Source organism: Podarcis muralis, chromosome 11 (genome assembly GCF_964188315.1).
Source record: "Podarcis muralis chromosome 11, rPodMur119.hap1.1, whole genome shotgun sequence".
NCBI classification, from domain to species: Eukaryota; Metazoa; Chordata; class Lepidosauria; order Squamata; family Lacertidae; genus Podarcis; species Podarcis muralis.
The window spans coordinates 44349419-44370322 of NC_135665.1; the positions used below are offsets into that span (position 1 = coordinate 44349419).

Genomic DNA, 20904 nt, shown 5'->3' on the forward strand with positions numbered 1-20904 from the left:
TTTTGAACTGCTAGTTTGTCAGGAGCAGGGACCAAGCAACGGGAGCTCACCCCGTCGCGGGGATTCGAACCGCTGACCTTCTGATCGGCAAGTCCTAGGCTCTGTGGTTTAAGCCACAGCGCCACCCCGTCCCTTGCTCAGTATAGGTGAACACCGAAATCAGAGGCAGATTTTGGTCTTTCAAATTTCAGTGGCGCCCTATGCGAGGCCAAAATTTGCCCCCTGCATCTCACCTTCCATCCTGCTCAATTCACTACGTTATAATTGCGGTGCCCTTCTTACATTATCTTTAGCTCTCTTTGTGTGTAAATGTGGCAGAGAGGTATCCTATCTATCCCCAAGCTCTAATTTCTTGCCAAGGAGACCTCTGTATCTCCTGCCTATTAGCTCCTATTGAGGAAATGCCAGCACCTGAACTATTCACTTCTTTTGTCAAGCCCAACACTCTGGCTAGAAATTGACTTTCAGCAAGGATGGGGAACCTGCAACCTTCCAGATGTTGCTGTACTGCAACTCCCATAATCCCTGGCCATTGGCCAAGCTGGCTGAGTCTGATGAGAGTTGGAGTCCACCATATCTGGCCACAAGTCCCTCCCCCTGCCTTAGGGCTAAATCATAGTGGATGTTTGTGTCACAAATCATTATAGCAATCCCATATCAATACAGTGGTACCTCAGGTTAAGTACTTAATTCGTTCCGGAGGTCCGTACTTAACCTGAAACTGTTCTTAACCCGAAGCACCACTTTAGCTAATGGGGCCTCCTGTTGCTGCCGCGCCACCAGAGCCTGATTTCTGTTCTCATCCTGAAGCAAAGTTTTTAACCTGAAGCACTATTTCTGGGTTAGCAGAGTCTGCAACCTGAAGCGTATGTAACCTGAAGCGTATGTAACCTGAGGTACCACTGTATATGGTGGTCAACAGATGTATTGTACTTTTGGCAAAATAGACCGTTACACATGGCGGATTAGAAAATGTCAGTCTTTTATCTTCATCCAACATGGCATCCCATAATATTTCACATATTTATCTTCTGTTAAATGTTTGCCACAAAGGATTTTCCAGGGTTCTACAAAATGTGGGGCACTTCATGAGTACAGTAGCTCCCCACTTCAGATGTTTGCCCTCCAATCATGGAGGCCAAAGATGATGGCAATGGGAGGCAGTGTTTGTGCCTCGTCCGTTTTCCCATCCCATTGCATGTTGACTTAACAGCAAAGAAGTTCTGAAGAGCCAGTCCCTTAGTTGACACTCACTGAAGGTCAAAGCAGAGCTCAGTTTTGGAAAACAATAGTCTAAAACATTTTGACAAGCTTCTTTCTAGAGTTACTAGGGATATAAATATGGATCACCTAGAGGCATATCATTCTAATACAGTAGTACCTCGGGTTAAGTATGTAACTCATTCCGGAGGTCCGTACTTAACCTGAAACCGTTCTTAACCTGAAGCACCACTTTAGCTAATGGAGCCTCCTGCTGCTGCTGTGCCGCTGGAGCACAATTTCTGTTCTCATCCTGAAGCAAAGTTCTTAACCTGAAGCAATATTTCTGGGTTAGCAGAGTCTGTAACCTGAAGCGTATGTAACCTGAAGTGTATGTAACCCGAGGTACCACTGTCCAAGAAGTCACTTAAACTGTGACCCTCTGAAGTGCTAGGGTGGTAACAACATACCCAGGACCCCCTTCTTTCTTACAGAGAAGAAACTTACCACAGTAAGTACCAACGTTTGCTTATCTGATTTTCCCCTTATGAATTTCATATGTTTAGGTAGTCAGGTTAGGAGTGCAGTGGGTGAAGGAGGATAAGCAAACCCTCCTTTTGATTCTGCAAACAATGAGCTTGAACATGTGGATGACATCAAAGGCACAACTCCCATTCATTCAAATCAGGCAGCAAGTTTGCTTCCCATGACTGCGGCTGAATGCTTTTTGTTGTTGTTGTTGCAATCAGGATTATGATTTAGGCTGCTAATTTGACTCCAAGTTCAAGGTAATAGGTTGTATGTGGATGGTGAAATTCTCTGGGCCAGAGGCAAGAAAAACCCCTAATTATACCGACAGTATACTGAATATTGGAGCTAGATTTTAGAAGCGGGAGTTTAGATCACAGATCAGCATTTAGATCCCAAAGCTGGTCTTGGGTGCTGAGGTATCTGCTTCCCATCTGTTAAATGGGTGTTATAATTCAGCTACAAAGATGAATAATGTTATGTACTGAAGTTCTCACCCTGGGCCAGCAGGGGGATACTGTAGATAGTTATGCAAATGAAGGATCGAAAGTGACGTTCAGTGATTGGATAGTTTTAGAAAGTTGCAACAGTTACGTTGTTCTGGAGCTCTATATAAGCAGACTGACTGAGCTCCTCAGTTCAGTTCTGTTCTGGCCTTTGAATAAACAAGAGCTGTTTGAAGAATCACTGTGTCGTCTGGTATGTTCGCCCACAACCTAACAAATAAGATGAGCATAAAGTGAATCACAAGCAAACAAAGAAAAGCTTCATCAATATGTATCAAAAATGAGTATCATAAAATCATGTGATTAGCTAGTGCCATTGTTCATGACTGTGTCTATCCAGGAGAGGTGGTTGGGCGTGAGTCGAGCATAGATGCCAGGGTATCGGTGACTTTCACATTTCCTAACAAATGAGAGGATTCCAGTTTGTTCCCCATGGCATATTAAAGGACTACCAGAGTCACCCTGAGGAAAAGAAAGGAAAGAAGAGATTAGATGTTACCATTAAGCAGAAGCTGATCTATGGTCATAATATTCCAACAACAAATTCAGTTCTTCAATTATTCATTTTAACAAAATATTTTAATTAAAACAGTGACTGCAATGCAGCACAATACAGTCTATGGCAGGCTGAGGCAGATGGCACAGCCTATGAGCCCCAGAGTGTTTACCTGCTACTGACACCAGACTAATAATAATTATTATTATTGTTGATGATGATGATGCTGATGATGCTAATACAATAATAACATCAAGCAGCACTAATCCAGATTGGTCCTCAGTCCCTAAGTTAACACGCTACATTTTAATAATGACTTCAACCGAGGAAGGATTTTGCCTAGCAAATCGGGATAAAATAAATAAAACTACACAGCTATAGCTTGATTCCCCAAGTCATACTGGATAAAACACTAAGCATTGTTAAGATTATGAACTCAAATCTTCACCAAAAGCTGCATGCCTTCTTCAGTGTATTCAAAACTTTAAGCAGCTAAAGTTTTACTTCATAAACAGGCAGAGGCTCAATTCTTAATAAGTGAGGGCCATTTCATTTCATTTTACTTAAACTGATTTACAGACTGATTGATTACAGAAGTTTCTAAGTGGTGATTAATTGGTTTTAATTACATGTTGAGGCCGTTTCATTTTGTCTTAAGCGACTTCTGGTATCTTACTATAGTAGAGTATGTATGTATGTATGTATGTATGTATGTATGTATTTATTTATTTATTTATTTATAAAATAAGTGTTAAAGGTGAACATTCCTTCTAACTACGAATCAGGTGGCTGTACTTCATTCAATGCCTCAGGTTTCTTATTGTTTCTTATTGAATATTTGGTAAAAAAAATAATTTAACTGATTCCTCGGTTGATCAGTTGAAAGGCAAAAATTTCTTCATTTTTTTTTGGGGGGGGGCAAGCAGCTGTATGAGTGCATGAGTGCAGAATTAGTTGAAAGAAACAAAGACTCTCTTACCATACACCTGTCGCCGCCACCTTGCTTTTCACCAGCACACAGCATATTCATTGTCAGAGGAGGGTGAGAATTATAGTGGTGCTTGTCATTGCAGACCTTTCTGCTAATGATGGTGACGTTGGCTCCATGCAGTGTATCAAATCCGCTTCTTCTATTAATTGTTCCCCACCCAATTACGACACACTGAGTTCCACCCTTGATGTCATCATATGTGTGGGTAAGTGGAATGGTTTTTACAGGTGGCGGGTGGCCTTTTCCTGACTGAAACTGAAGGAATCATAAAAAGGATCTATAGTTGGGATCTATAGACAAGAAGCAGCCACAGATTTTCATGCAACCTACCTTAGGCTTCCTTCTAGCATAATATTAATTAATTAATAATAATAATATTTCCTTTATGAATTGCTCTCCACGAGGCATCCTGAAACAATTTTATATATAATTATATATATAATTATATATATATAAAGCTGTGTTAATGGAAGACAATCTTACTCGGCTACGAGTGATCACCAAAGAAGAAGATATAGATATATATCAGCTACATATAAAGAAGTTAAAATAACTGTAAAATGCTTTTGAGGTTTTATTACAATCAAGCTGCTTGTAAATTTCGTTAAATGAACACGTACAACAATTGCATATATAAACACACACACACATGCAGTTTAAAACGGCGATAGCACTTACATAAAATCAACTTACCTGCAAAAGCATAATGTCATTTTCATATGTCTTTGGATTAAATCCTGGGTAAGAAAATGTTTTGGTAATGTTAGCCTTGTGTTTTCCGTGCTCCATTTTAGTTCGTGAATAAGCTCCAAAAATCATGTATGTTTCTTCATCCCTGAAAAGATGAGCCACTGATAAATTCACCACACTGATATTTGATTTCCACCATTCTGAGTGTTTGCATTTGCACACTCTTCTTTATCCATATATGTATATATTTTGCTTGAGCTCTGACTGCGGGTGAGCAGTCATTTGAAGCTCATCACATATTCAGTATTAACTCTGCAGCAGCTGCCATTTTATCACCTTGCTCATTCTAATTTGTGACCACTCTTTTGTAGTCAGAAAGGGGTTTCAGCGCTAATTAAAAGATTGATGAAAAAAACTAATGTTATAAAATGGCGGCTGGCAGAAAGCTTCTGGCAAGTGTTTGCTGAGCTGTGAACGGTTGACTTGTTTGACAGGTCACTGCCCATGTCAAAATCCCACTGTTTTTAAAAAGACAGAAGAGTATCATGAAGGACTTCTACACCTGTGGAGACCATGCTACTCTTCCATTCTTCTGGAAAAATTTGGATTTGTGGAAAATACATTTATTTGCTTAATTTGTATCTTGTCCTTCCTCCCAAAGGAGCCTAGGGCAGAAAACAAGAAGCGATAAAACAATGAAAACATCTTTAAAACAATTCCAATACAGATGCAGACATGTTGACAATGACTGGAGAACAGCGTCGTCTGGTTGCCTGTGAAAAATGAGTGAATAAAAATGGAAATTCCATACTAAAGGTGGAAACCAACGTATCATGAAGGAAATTGTTCCATTTCTGCTTGCCCAATGGAATTATCTCTCTTCTCCCCACCAACTCACACTGCTCTGGGGAGTTTTCCAACTGTCCAGAGTGTACCAGCCAAGCATCTCTGGAGAGAATGGAACCAGAATGGAACTGATCCCAACCAAGTAGAACTTTGTAGGTGACAGTCAACACCTAAATTGTACTCAGAAGCCAACTGGATGCTAGTGAAGATCTTTTTAATACTGCAAAGATATGTTCTAAGCCAGGGGTCAGCAAACTTTTGCAGCAGGGGGCCGGTCCACTGTCCCTCAGGCCTTGTGGGGGGCCGGACTATATTTTTTTGGGGGGAAATTGAACGAATTCCTATGCCCCACAAATAACCCAGAGGTGCATTTTAAATAAAAGGACACATTCTACTCACGTAAAAACACCAGGGAGGCCCCACAAATAACCCAGAGATGCATTTTAAATAAGTGGACGCATTCTACTCATGTAAAAACATGCTGATTCTCGGACCGTCCGCAGGCCGGATATAGGTGATTGGGCCGGATCTGGCCCCCGGGCCTTAGATTGCCTACCCATGTTCTAAGCAGCTAGTATCTGGCTGTTATCCACATTTCAAGCCCACAGTTGGATATCCTTGTTCTCTTACGCTTCTTGAACTTACAAGCAGCTGCTGTAAGCAGTGGATGTTATGAAGCAAATATTGCTACCTGACTTGAAAAGGTCCTTGAGAATTGATGCCAGGAAGAGGTTTCTACAAAGCATCAGTATTTCTCCAAACTTACGGAAAACAATGGGCTGCTGTTAACACCCAGTTCTCTTTGATCAAAGTTCCTCCACAGGACACACTATTTCCTTTGATGAGTGCAACCATATATGATCCTAAAGGGTGACCTTCTTCTATCCATTCAACTATATCTTGAGGTTGACCTGTAGGACATAAGTCATTTAATCAGGTTGGATTTGTAAACAGCTTTGAGGTTTTTTCCTCTTACAATCAAGTGGTATATATGTTTTATGAAATACCGTATTTTTCGCTCCATAAGACGCACCCGACCATAAGACGCACCTAGTTTTAGAGAAGGAGAACAAGAAAAAAAATATTCTCTCCCTCTCTGCTCAGCGCCTCTCCAGCAAAGCGTGAGGAGAAACAGAAGGGGCTCCGTTTCTCCTGTTGCTTCGCTGAAGGGGCGCTGAGCAGAGAGGAAAAGCTGTGCAGTGCCTCTCCAGCGAAGCGAAGCCAGGAGAGCAAGAGGGATCGGTCCGCACCCATCCCTCTTGCTCTCCTGGCCTCAGCGAAAGCTGTGCAGCCTGCATTCGCTCCATAAGACACACACACATTTCCCCTTACTTTTTAGGAGGGGAAAAGTGTGTCTTATAGAGCGAAAAACACGGTAGGTAGGTAAGTAAGTAAGTAAGTAAGTAAGTAAGTAAGTAAGTAAGTAAATGCAATGTGCTGCAGGCCAGTTCATGAGTTATGGGTGTGTGGACAGGAACAGAGAAATTCTGTAAATATTTCATATTTTTAAATTCCCCCATTCCACCTCTTGGCAATTAGGTGCTACTGCTGGTCTCATCCTACCCCTAGGGAGGAAATAATGGGGACTGTCCTCTGGTGTCTCCTGGACTCTGTACCCGCCTGGTATGATTTCAAAGCAGGCCTTCCCCCCCCTTTGATGCGCTTTGATACCCCCTTCAACCATTAGATAAGGTTAATTTGATTCCTTGCCTAGTTCTCAATGTAGATCTTCACTTACCTCTTCTTCCCTGGCCAGCAGGGGGTGACATTTTCTGGTCTGCCTCAGATGTGAATTTTTTGGGGGGATGGTCCTGGTTTTTTTGTTATACAAACTGCTCTGATATTATTTATGAAGAGCAGCATATACATATTTATATCAATATAATAAAATAAAAAAACACATTCCCCACACCACAAAATAACTCTCACCCTCCAGTTCCCAGGAGTCTGTGAGGAGGGAAATGTGCTTTAAATTTGTATGATATGCCTGCAGCCTGAGTGAAACTGAAATTGACAGATGGGTCCATCTTTAGACATACTTAACATATTCTGTTTCTTTGGCACGGTGGCTAGTTTAGTTCAGAATTCCCCATAGCTCTAAGAATGTTTTAATATACCCCGGTCCGGCCCACAGCCTCTCTCCTCTGTCCTGCCGACCACCAAGGCTACCAAGGCTAGCATTAGGCTAGCAGGGAAAAACTTGCACCAAATTACTTTTTGGCCATGTGGTCGTTCTATATACACCATGCTCTACATATACAGGAGGAGAAGAAGTGGGGTGTGCAGGAGACATATACAGATATAGCAACACTGACTTACCTCTCTGAATTTTGAGGAGGAAAATGGTCACGGAAAAGCACAAAACAAAGACACGCCCCATTGTTTGTGGCCCCCCACAATGAGATGTCTAATATGTATCGAGCATAGGAAGGAAGTGAGATTTCATTTCGTCGTCTCAAGGGCATCCTTTTATAAGCTCGGAAATTTGAAACACCCACAATAAAGCCTCTGGGCTTTCTAGAGAGGTGCTGTTTATAGGCATCGGAGAGAGTCTGGGGATCTCAGTATGTATATCAACAGTTATTCAGCTAAGAGGTACAAAAAGAGAGAGAGAGAAAAAAGAATCATTGCTATAGCTGTTGCAGTTTTCAGGAAAAAGTACTTTAAAGGTGGCTGAAAACTGCAATACTGGCCAGACTGAAGAAAACACCTACCATTAGCTGGCATGATTATGACATCACCATTCTGTTCCTCCAGTGATTGTTGTACAATGAGATAATAGCGCATCATTCTCTGACAAGCATGCTCTGACAGATAACTACCCAAAATCAATCTGTCTCAGTGACCTCAAGCTGTAAAATGGGACAGGTGTATTCCAGAATATTGTAGGAAATAGTATAAATGCTTACACCTCCTTGGGAGGTGGTCTGAAACAGTTTTGGGATAATAAATTGTGTGTCTGTGGATAGCCTTAGTTGGGTATCAAGAGCAGATACCGTATTTTTTGCTCTATGAGACTCACTTTTTCCCTCCTAAAAAGTAAGGGGAAATGTGTGTGCGTCTTATGGAGCAAATGCAGGCTGCGCAGCTATCCCAGAAGCCAGAACAGCAAGAGGGATTGCTGCTTTCACTGTGCAGCGATCCCTCTTGCTGTTCTGGCTTCTGAGATTCAGAATATTTTTTTTCTTGTTTTCCTCCTCCAAAAACTAGGTGCGTCTTGTGGTCTGGTGCGTCTTATAGAGCAAAAAATACGGTAATTATGCAAGGAAGACTGGGGAGCACTGCCAAACACTTTCCCTGCCCACCAGCGCAGAGGGGAGCCCAGCCAGCTGAAGCAACACTTGGTGGGTGCAAACCAGGTGCCCCCACACCGGTGATTCCAGAATGGCATGGCCCGGTGCGCTCTCTGCGAGCACTGTTTCCCCTGACACCAGAAGAGGAGCACCAGGCATCATTGTGCTGTGGGTGCTGCCTTGGGGGTGCCTGTTTTGCACCCCCTCAAGAATCTGCACCCAGGGCAATGGCCCCTCTGGCACCCCAACTGTATGCCCCTGAATGGACTCGCTACCACCTCTTCCCACAGTTCAGAGATAACCTGCTTTTGTTCCATGTTATAGGGCTTTTTAATGCTCTGTGATGTGGTCTCAGCCATGGCCAGAGCATAGCGTAGCATAGAGAAGTTGGTTATCCTCAGAGTCCCCTGTGGTTTTAATTTAAAGCAGGTGTAAAAAAACACACCCTTCAATGTTGAATTCATAAATTACAAAGAAACAAGAAGTTCCGGATTCAGTTTCTGTTATGTGCATGAAAGTTGCTGTCACTGCTATATAAAAACCTTTTAAATCAGTGGTTCTCAACCTGTGGGTCCCCAGATGTTGTTGGACTACAACTCCCATCATCCCTGAGCTCTGGCCTTGCTAGCTAGAGGTGATGGGCGTTGTAGTCCAACAACATCTGGGGACCCACAGGTTGAGAAAGCCTGTTTTAAATGGTCATTAAAATGCAGATTGTCAGGAATGTGGCCCCCCAGAGCACACTGGGAGAGCCAGCCTCTGAAATTGAGGTGCGTGAGGAAGAGGTTGACTCTGTAGATGAGAGCTGTCTGTTTGATTTTAGAGAGAACAGCCCAGGGCCCCTCCTCTCCAGGGAAGAAGTGGTTAGTTCCCAAGGGGGGGGGAGAGTTGGAAGTTGGCGAAGGCATTGCCAGGCAACCAGCAGATAAGAAGGCGTCGGAGGCTGAGTCTTCTGGGGAAGAGGTAGCTCAGCCCTGCAGTCCTAAAACAAGGAGATTAGAGAAGCTCCAAGAGCAATGGAAGGGAAGGAGACGGGATTTTGGCATTCTTCCTGTTGGGGGAGGAACGATGAGTCAGACTGAGCAACTAAGATTAATGAAAGCAGGCAGAACCCCATGCTCTGGATGTGTCTTTCCTTTAAATAAACTTGTATAAAACTGACGGAGAGCCTTCGTTTCTTATCAGGCTGCTCGCCTGCCAGAGATCATTATACAGATTGTGTCTCATATGTGGCAGGATCGGCCAGAACATAAGGCCAGACATCAGTTGGATGGAGCAATGAACTGAGAGTGTAACTTCTGCTCTCTCAATGAGACAATTAGACCTCCACTAGAACTCTAGGGTGGCAAGCTATGCCTTGCCAAAAAAAAAGTAAAAGGTAAAGGTACCCCTGCCCGTACGGGCCAGTCTTGCCAGACTCTAGGGTTGTGCGCTCATCTCACTCTATAGGCCGGGAGCCAGCGCAGTCCGCAGACACTTCCGGGTCAAGCGGCCAGCGTGACAAGCTGCATCTGGCGAGCCAGCGCAGCACACGGAACGCCGTTTATCTTCCCGCTGGTAAGCGGTCCCTATTTATCTACTTGCACCCAAGGGTGCTTTCGAACTGCTAGGTTGGCAGGCGCTGGGACCGAACGACGGGAGCGCACCCCGCCGCGGGGATTCGAACCGCCGACCATATGATTGGCAAGTCCTAGGCGCTGAGGTTTTACCCACAGCGCCACCCGTGTCCCTAAAAAAAAAAAAAGGATCACCCCCCAAAAGTGGGAAAAAAAGGATCACCCCCAAAAGACAACAACATATGGCAACAGTTTGCCCACATGCTGATTTTTATGTATGGAATAGACGAAACTTTAGAAATTATTACTATAATTTAAATGGGGCTCACTGTGGGCATAGAACTTCCAGGCCTCACCCGCTCTGCAATCTTATGGCACTTTCAACCAGACATGGAGACCACAGTCCTCCAAACGGAGGGTGGCCCTCTGTGAAGTATGACAACTGGCCCACAACCCTGCTAGATCTCTGTGGCCTGGTTCACACACGCAGCTCAACAAGGGTGCACCCTGAGGTGGTAGGCAAAGTGGACCGTGTCATTTCAAAATGCTGTTTCTGAATGCTCTTCCTCTGCAAGTAAACCCACAAGCCCATTATGAAAGATTCTAGTCAAATCTGCTCCCTCGTGTGCTGCTTCTCTGCTTGCAGAGTACTGATCGTGTCAGAGACACCAGCTTTCAAGGGCAATGGGGGGGCCAAGGTCATGTGTGTGACGTCAGAATGCTGGGAGGAGCTGGGGGCTGAGCCAAACACAGCAGCCGCATGGCTTCAATGGCTGGCAGCTCTTCCTCCGACTCCTCTTGGGGCCGCCTGAAATGCTTCATTGCAGTCTAGTACCTCAGAACTCCGCCGCTGCATCCCCACCTCATTCTGCTGCATGTGAATTTCATATCCTTCGAAATGGCATGCTGGCACCCATCTGTCTCGAGAGAATGGAGTCTGCCTCCGGGAGTGAAATCGAACTGCTGTGTTAGCAGCACCTAAGTGACCAGGTTTCAAGTCTAGGCAGTGTGTATGGAGGTCCTGGGCTGCCCAAATTTCAAGGGGCCCTCTTGGCCTTGCTGATATGGTCCAAAGGAAACCAGAGCAATACAAATGGGACCAGCTTGGCTGCAGGAGTTGCCAGAATGAGGCATATAAGGTGCTATCCAACCGTCTTAGGGATGCCGGATTTGTGTAGGGCTTACTCCTTAGCCCACTGGTTTTCAACCAGTGTACCAGTGCCCTCAGGGTACCCTGAGGTGCCCTGAATGATGGTCAGGGGTGCAGCGGGCAACACTGGCCTCTGTCCCTCTTTCCTTCCCTCCCTCCTCTGATGCTCTCTTGCATCTCTGCCTCCCAAAGGATTGCACAGCTGTTTGTTGCAGCAGCCCTGTCTACAAGCTCCCTGGGCGAATGATGCCTCTGGGGCTGGCCAAGGGGCGCTGGTTGCCAGGAGCTGAGGTGGCCTCGGAGTAAGCAAGCAAGCAAGCAAGCAGGTGAGGGAGCCCAGCCACAGTCCGTCAGCCCTTGCTGTTGGGAATGGACAGACAAGTCCCACACCCTGTGGGGCAGTGGGAGGAGGCACCTCCCTTTGGGGCGGGGGGGGCAGCTCAGATACCAGGGGGCGGCAGCAGCGGCTGCCCAGAGGACTCCTAAGGAGAGGGGAGAGGAGAGGAGGCTAAGAGAACACTCCACAAGGGAGGGTGTTCCAAAAAAGGGTGAGAGGCTGCCAGCTCTGCAGGCAAGGGGTGACATAACTGGGCTCCTGAGCCCCACAGGAGTGCCGCAGAAAGAATGTAGCTGGTCAAGGGAGCCATAGACTCAGAAAGGTTTAAAACCTCTGCCTTAGTATTTTCTTCTCCTGAAAATATCCTGCACAGCAGTGCAGGTTTCGGATCAGAGTTTTCCTTCTCCCAGATGGGCTACCTGCCCAGGTTGACAAGCCCCATCTGCCCCTCACTTCCCTCTAGACCTCTAGACCACAATAGGTCTCGTTCCTTCAATCTGCCAGAGCCTGTGTTTGCATGCAGGGAAAGTCACTAGCTCAACGAGGGTTTGAGATCCATCGGCTACCCTCACCTGGTTTAGCCAGCCAGTTGAAGCCGTTCCTGGGGTCTGTCCACTCTCGCATGCTGAGAGCTTCTAGGAGGTGCAGGTGAGTGTTGAGTGCACCAAAGGTGGACAAACTATCCTAGAGCAGCACAACATGTCCCCCACCAGAGATACTACCCCTCCCATAACATCCCATACAGCCCGTGGGTGTATGAATGACATGAACGACATGCTCATGAAGTAAAGCAGCTAGCAAGGGTTTTTTGTTGTTGTTTACATTTGATTTTATTAAAGCCAGATCAACGGGTATTTGGAGAGAGAATCACAAAATCAAACCAACCATCTATAGGTTGCCTCCAATCGTCTTTTGTATCCAGGAGATATGCTTCTTTGTGAGAAGAGTATAGACGCCAGGTTGACGTTTATCACCACATGCTGATTTTCCACCAAAGGATACAGTGGCTTTTTGTTCCCCGTTACATATCAAAGGACCACCCGAGTCACCCTGGTGGGAAAAAGAAGAGAGAGCCTTGACAAGACTATTCCCTGATTCATATCTTTCTTTGCTCACATTCTCAAAATGATAGTAATATCCGCCCACCCTTCCCCACAGGTGGGCAGGGTTTGCGGCACCAAGTGAGTCTCACCTGGGCGGGTGCCACCCACCTGCTTGAGCTGGCCTTTGACCCGCCCTCGGCCAGGGAGGACAATGGACGGCCGGCCGGGGGTGGGCCTAAGGCCAAAAGAAAAGAGGCTGACCCCTGAGCTCAAGCCTCTTTTGCTGTTCTTCCATCTGGGATCACCCACCCACCCTCCCTCAATTAATATTTCTTGCCTTTTAATTTCAGCTTAGATTAGCGTTCTTCAATTTAACGATTTCTTCTTTACAGGCTAATATTTTGCGTTCCAGGTCAGCGGGCGCTGCTGCGGTCGTAAGATGGTTGCTGTATTCAGAACTGGGAAGGAATTTTCCCTGCATTGGCAGGTTTCGCCTTCCCCGTAGCAATTTCGTCACAACTTTGGCGGTTTTAGGCCTTGGCAAGGTAGCATTTAGTCTAACATCAAGTTGGGGGGGGGATGCATTCATGCTCCCTCCCCATGCGGCGGTGTGTGCAGGGCCTGTTAAAGGGCAAACCGGGAATCCCTGGCCCTAGAGTGGCGGCATGTAGGTCAAACTCCCCAGACGAGGTCAGTGGAAGGGCATGCTGTGTAAGTTTGCGCTTTGCAGTCCCCTCTCACTGGGCCTCAACTGCCTGCATATCCTCAGCCAGGCGGGCTGAGAGGGTTACCTGCCAAGGCCTGTGCCAAGTTTCCCACTTCTGAAGTTCAATAAAGTTGTGGCCAATTTGAACCCATACTCTGGTCTCTTGTGTTATCATTTGGGGAAAGGGGTAGGCACCACAGACAGGGTTTAGCGCGTGTGCCCGCAAAAGGAGAGTTTTGACAAATTAAACACCTGCATTTCATGATTTCCCTACAGGACAGTCCTTCAACTGTTCTCCCACTATACAGTGGTACCTCGGGTTAAGTACTTAATTCGTTCCGGAGGTCTGTTCTTAACCTGAAACTGTTCTTAACCTGAAGTACCACTTTAGCTAATGGGGCCTCCTGCTGCTGCCGTGCCGCCGGAGCACAATTTCTGTTCTTATCCTGAAGCAAAGTTCTTAACCTGAAGCACTATTTCTGGGTTAGCAGAGTCTGTAACCTGCTTGCTCTGCTCACCAAGTCCCCTACCTTCCTCCATATTAACTCCCTTTCCACCCCAGTTTGCTTTTCACCTCCTCAACCCCATTTTTGAAACCACTTCTCTCTTTTATTCCACAGTCTGGCTTTGCAACCCTATTTTCACCTTTGCCCCAAGTCCACACTTCCTCCCTGCTCTTTTTCTGCAACCCTCCTTCACATAAATCACTCCCTAACCCTGGTAACCTCCTGTATCTTCCTCCTCCTACACCTTACCAACTACTAAGCAGACTTGTGTGTTTATTTGTGTGTGATGGTAGCTAATCAGGGGCCCATCATAGCTGTAACAAAATCAAGGTCTGATTAGGCACTGGCTTTTCTTTAGTTTGGGACGCGGGTGGCGCTGTGGGTAAAAGCCTCAGCGCCTAGGGCTTGCCGATCGAAAGGTCAGCGGTTCGAATCCCCGCGGCAGGGTGCGCTCCCGTCGTTCGGTCCCAGCGCCTGCCAACCTAGCAGTTCGAAAGCACCCCCGGGTGCAAGTAGATAAATAGGGACCGCTTACTAGTGGGAAGGTAAACGGCGTTCCGTGTGCTGCGCTGGCTCGCCAGATGCAGCTTGTCACGCTGGCCACGTGACCCGGAAGTGTCTGCGGACAGCGCTGGCCCCTGGCCTCTTGAGTGAGATGGGCGCACAACCCTAGAGTCTGTCAAGACTGGCCCGTACGGGCAGGGGTACCTTTACCTTTACCTTTTTTCTTTAGTTTATGCTGAAACTCTGCAGAAACATTTTTCTCAGACCTTGCCCAGGCCTGTTGTTTTTAAGGGCAGGAAAGGCACTACAAAATAATTGCTGCTTTTCTCTAAACTGCTGTTTCTGCTCTAATCTTCATTGGGCTGTTTAAATAATAATAATAATAATAATAATAATAATAATAATAATAATAATAATTTATTTATTTATTTATTTATACCCTGCTCATCTCACTGAGTCTCCCCAGCCACTCTGGGCGGCTCCCAATCAAATGTTAAGAACAATACAGCATTAAATATTAAAAACTTCCCTAAACAGGGCGGCCTTCAGATGTCTTTTAAAGATAGGATAGCTGCTTATTTCCTTCACATCTGCAGGGAGTGTGTTCCACAGGGTGGGCGCCACTACCGAGAAGGCCCTCTGCCTGGTTCCCTGTAACCTCACTTCTTGCAACGAGGGAACCGCCAGAAGGCCCTCGGCCTGAATGTCCGGGCTGAATGTCCGGGCTGAATGATGGGGGTGGAGACGCTCCTTCTTGTATACAGGACCAAGGCCGTTTAAGGCTTTAAAGGTCAGGACCAGCACTTTGAATTGTGCTTGGAAATGTACTGGGAGCCAATGCAGATCTCTCAGGACCGGCGGCCACTCCCAGTCACCAGTCTAGCTGCCACATTCTGGATTAATTGCAGTTTCCGGGTCACCTTCAAAGGTAGCCCCATGTAGAGTGCTTGCAGTAGTCCAAGCGGGAGATAACCAGAGCATGCACCACTCTGGCGAGACAGTCATTTAATTCCCAGTTGGGGGAATTTCACCAAGGAAACACTGTATTTAAAAGTCTTGAGTAAACAGAGCTACTGTAAACAGACCTAATTATTCCTCCTTATATGTATCATGCTACTGAACAAGGTGTCAGTCACAAGAGAGTTCATATTTGCGGACAGAAATGGTAAATAAACAAGCTTACCACACACGCATCCTTTCCTCCCTTCTTGTCTCCAGCGCACACCATAGTCATTGTCACAATAGGACGATTATAGCCATCATTGCATATTTTTCTGTCAATGACGGTGACGTCAACTTCACGCAGGGTATCAGATGGCTTCTTCTGTCTGTTTTGAGTAATTCCCCATCCAGCTACTTGACACTTGGTTCCTGCCTTGAGATCATCGCCCTTTTTGGTAAGCTTAATGGTTCTCACATCTTTGTTAATCTTTGCTGTTCCATTAAGCTTAAAAGAGATGGAAGAGAGAGTGGGGTGTGGGTGTGTGTAGGGAAAACCAACACTTATTATTAGCAGGCAGTGTGGTGTAGTGGTTAGTGTGTCAGATTAAGACAAGGGAGAGCCAGGTTTGAAGCTCCATTCAGCCATGAAACTCTTTGCTGGGTCAGTCAGCCTAACCTACCTCACTAACAAAACTGCTAAAAATGTGCTGATCTTCAATTTGAAACATTCCACACAACCGTATTTTGTAAGCAACAGTGGGTTAAATAAGTTAATGAATTTATAAATACACTTTTTTTTAAAAAGAAGTTTTCACAATGTTCTGCGCAGTAACAAAGAACACCAACCAGACTTCACTTTTGAAATAACCAAGCAGCCCATGATAAACTCAGGATGCTATCAGCAATTCAGTGCATCATATAGGTAGGTCTGAAGGGACACAGGTGGCGCTGTGGGTTAAACCACAGAGCCTAGGACTTGCCGATCAGAAGGCCGGCGGTTCAAATCCCCGCAACGGGGTGAGCTCCCGTTGCTCGGGAAGGTAAACGCCGTTTCCGTGCGCTGCTCTGGTTCGCCAGAAGTGGCTTAGTCATGCTGGCCACATGACCCGGAAGCTGTACGCCGGCTCCTTCGGCCAATAAAGCGAGATGAGCACCGCAACCCCAGAGTCGGTCACGACTGGACCTAAAGGTCAGGGGTCCCTTTACCTTTACCTTTATCGGTAGCTCAGTTTACATCAGGTAATGTAAGGGAAAGTGGGGGGAAATCTTCAGGGTCCTCCTAAAAATACTGATTCCACTAACTCTCTAGTCAGCAGCTAATTTTATGGGGCCCTCCTCAAAATCACTTTGAGGAAGAAAATGGACCAACCCCAATTCCAATGAACTGCTTGCTAATCTGGGTGTGGACAACTTGGTCCTCCAGATGTTGCTGAACTACAACTTCCATCATTCCTTGCCTTTGGACAGGCTTTCTAGGGCTGATGAGAGTTATAGTTCAGCAATATCTGGAGGTTCAGAGGTTTCCCACTATAATAATAAGTCACTATACCAGGTGCACTCCATGGTCTCTTGTGACAGACAGATGCCAACACCACCACCTTGTATATCCCTCACTCTCTTGTGCAATTGGAGAATGGATTAATGTTCTTCACTGGGGGGAGATATGGCCCCTCCTGGCCTCCTATTACTGAATCCTACCATAACCCCCTCTGGATGCTGCCAGATCTTCCCTTACAGCCACCCCCTGCTAATTGGATCAGAGGAAATTAGTCATGCTCTACTCCCATTAAAATCAGTGTGGCAGGTTAGCCAGAAAACCTCCCTGGATTCTGCCTCCTGGGCATCTAAATAGATCTCAGCAGGCTTAACAGCTCACCCAACCCTCTCCCCATCTCTCTGAACATCCAGGCTTATGGTTGGGAGGGGGAGCATTTCCTATCACCCAGACAATGCCGCTGTTATGCTCAATCTTTATGACTCCTTTTCTCTACCTTACGTCAATAACTTTACTCCGCCAGTGTTTACCCCATTGCCAAGGCAGCCGGCATATCACTATCATAGAATTTCATAGAAATGGAAGGATGTCTAGTCCAACCCCGGCTCAGTTCAGAGATCATGCTTGGCCAAGTGTGCGCCTTTTGCAGCAGCTGTGAGGAGTCCACCTATCATGATGCCATCAGTGGGTGTCACTGTCAGCAAACTCCCAACACTCCTCAGGGAAAAGAAGAAGAAGAGTAGAAGAAGAGTTTGGATTTGATATCCTGCTTTATCACTACCCGAAGGAGTCTCAAAGCGGCTAACATTCTCCTTTTCCCTTCCTCCCCCACAACAAACACTCTGTGAGGTGAGTGGGGCTGAGAGACTTCAGAGAAGTGTGACTAGCCCAAGGTCACCCAGCAGCTGCATGTGGAGGAGTGGAGACGTGAACCCGGTTCCCCAGATTACGAGACTACCGCTCTTAACCACTACACCACACTGGACACAACATGGTTGCTTCCCTTAGCACCTATATTAGAAGTATGTGCCATTTGGAGATATACCTGCAGAAGCATAAGGTCATGTTCTTTTGTCGTCTCATCATAGCATGGATGAGCAATTTGATTAACAACCCTAAATATCTGCTGGGTATCCTCATGTTTAGCAAATGAATGAGCTCCAAGAACAACTGTGGGAGTTTTCTCCCTAAGAAGATAAAGAATATGGATAAGTTAAAGGATGTCCAAAGTTCACTAGCATATGTCAGTTTCACATATGTTCATTTACAAATCCATTCCCTTTCTGCATCAATCTGCATTTTTATTAAAAACCACACAAAATTTTACCTTTTTGAACTTACTTTGCACAAAATAAACAATTTAATGCATTTTACCCCAATCTGCTCCCCAATGTATTATGAAATATGCATTTTTATACACATTTTAACCTTCAATATTCATTTTTATATGAATTTTCCTAGGTTTTTTTGAGCCAAGAACTGTATTGCAAGATTTAGAGATATGTGCAACACTCAAAGGATAGCTGTGCTCTGATATTAAGCTGGTAATTGCAAATCTGCTAGCATCCCTACATGGGCAGTATTAAGTTTGTGAACCACCACCACCAAAAACAGAAACAGAAACATTTCTTGAAACTTACAGACAATGGGCTGCTGTTAACACCCAGTTGGGTTTGATCAACGTTCCTCCACAGATCTGGCGTCCTTTGATTAAGGCCATGTAAGGTCTTGAGTGTGGTTTTGATTCTTTCCCTCCAATTATATCTGCACATCGATCTGAGAAAGGGGTGGTGGTGTTAGTCATGCTAATAATCACAATGGGTGGCATACACTGCCGTAGTAATAATAATAATAGAAGAATAAATAATAGAGGAAAATGAGTAATGAAGGAAAAGAATGTAATTCACTCCAGGAAGCCTGTGTAACTGATGGCCCATCAAACTGAAAACTGCTCCCTGGCCATGTTATTCTGGTGGCCCAACCAGGTGATTGACAACCTGCCTCCTGTTTCTGCAATTCCAGGCAGTATTAAAACAGGCTTAGCGTGCCTTTGGTGAGCTGCCGTAAGTGGCTGGTGGGCTTGATAGATCACTCCTTGTGCTGACCTCCTGCATGAAGGATGAAGACAGGTGCATACAGAGAGGCAGAGATTACTGGGTGCTCGCTTTGTGCTCAGCAGAAGCTGAGGGTGGTGCCAATTGTTAGATCAGGGGTGGCAAGTCTCAGGCCCAGGGGGTCAAACTCAGCCCTCCAAATCTGGCCCTTTGGACTCTCCCCAAGCAGCACCCCCTACTCACTATACAGCGCCTTTATGAGCAGAGTGTGATCAGAGGCAGTAATACGAGCTGACCGGGATAGATCAGTTGGTAGAGTACGAGGCTCTTAATCTCCGGGTTGTGGGTTCAAGCCCCACCTGGCGGGGAAAGATTCCTGCATTGCAGGGGGGTTGGACTAGATGACCCCTGCGGTCCCTTCTAACTCTACAATTCTACAGTTCTATGATTCTAAATACTAGCTGCTGGGGATGGGGAAGGTGCTGTGCTTCTGTTCACCCTTCTGATTAGAGACACAATACAGTGGGAGCTGAAGCCATTTACATAGCCATCACACATGAGGCATTTGACAGAGCAGCATTGCTCTCAGAGGGAAGGATAGCATTTCCCCAGCAGTAAATGCTGCCAGATGAGGTCTGCGATATAGCTCAGCCAAAAAGGTACAGTATCAGGCTCATCTTTCAACTTCAACTGGACCGAACTGGTGTGCAGGTTCCCTTACTTTGTAAATACTGAAAGGAGCACACATATTGTAAATCAATTGCCAGTTGCTTTAAATGATTTTAATATTGCATTTTTAAATTGTTGCAACCCACCCTGGGACCTGATGATGAAGGGTGTGTAAGAAATCCAATTAATACTACTACAAGTAATATATTTTAAGCTAATGATTGAACAAAAACAAGATTTCTTTGCTTAACCAATTGATTGCATTACATTGCAATCTCTCTCTCTCTCTCTCTCTCTCTCTCTCTCTCTCTCTCTCTCTCTCTCTCTCATATAATGGGACACTTACCTCTTGGAATCCCGAAGAGAAAAATGGCACTGAAGAACCACAAGTCAAAGAAAACACCCATCGTTGCTGCTTTGTGTTCCCCCACATCAAAGTATCTGGTATATATACACAGTGAGGTTTTCTTCTTCTTTCTCTTTATGGATGTTCATTTTGAAACTGAAACACCCACAATGTGACCTCAGAAACGTGTTGGTCATTTCCAGGCAATAAAAGTTTGTGTCATTTAATGAACCAACATGACCAATGAATTGGGGAGGGAATGAGAGACAGGCTTACCCTGTGTTCTCAGGAGTGCTTTACTGATATTTCCTATCATACCTGAGGTTGCTGTGTAAAACTGGGTGACGACTATTGAACCTAGTGGAATGTTTTGGGTAGGCAATTGCTTCCTGCTGAGTCAAAAAAAGGCTTGAGAGATAACGGACTTCCACAGACTTCTTCTGTGGAAAGGAGCTTATAACCTGTAATATTACTGTGATAAATGAGTAGACCATAATGTTAGTTCCACATTTGTGAGAAATTGATCTTTTATTGTGGAAGCATCTGACCTCTGGAACTCCCTGCCTATTGATATGAGGAAGGCAACCTTAGTATTTTTAACACCGGCTAGAAAACTTTTTCGTTTTTCGTTTATTTTGTTTTAGGCAAACCTATCCAGACACATAGTTTTATTACATATATTTGCTTTTAAGATCTGTTGACAGGGTGAGCTCTGGTTGCTCGGTCCTTGCTCCTGCCAACCAGCAGTTCGAAAGCATGTCAAGTGCAAGTAGATAAATAGGTACCGCTCCGGTGGGAAGGTAAACAGCATTTCCGTGTGCTGCTCTGGTTCGCCAGAAGCAGCTTAGTCATGCTGGCCACATGACGCAGAAGCTGTCTGCGGACAAACGCCGGCTCCCTCAGCCTATAGAGCGAGATGAGTGCCACAACCCCAGAGTCATCCGTGACTGGACCTAATGGTCAGGGGTCCCTTTACCTTTACTATCCAGACACGTAGTTTTATTACATATATTTGCTTTTAAGATCTGTCAATTTTATCTATATTT

General features: G+C 45.5%; 1 protein-coding gene across 1 annotated transcript; it reads right to left on the reverse strand.

The window, feature by feature from the left end:
- Window positions 1–2536: 2536 nt before the first annotated feature.
- Window positions 2537–20005, reverse strand: LOC114606894 (granzyme A-like). The gene is made up of 9 exons (XM_028749543.2): window positions 19859–20005; window positions 18430–18565; window positions 17835–17976; window positions 15536–15799; window positions 12484–12643; window positions 6024–6168; window positions 4415–4556; window positions 3710–3976; window positions 2537–2696 (listed from the first exon to the last, which is right to left on the reverse strand). The coding sequence occupies exons 1-9, from the start codon at window positions 19917–19919 to the stop codon at window positions 2538–2540; spliced, it is 1476 nt and encodes a 491-aa protein (XP_028605376.2). The 5' UTR covers window positions 19920–20005; the 3' UTR covers window position 2537.
- Between the last annotated feature and the right edge of the window lie 899 nt (window positions 20006–20904).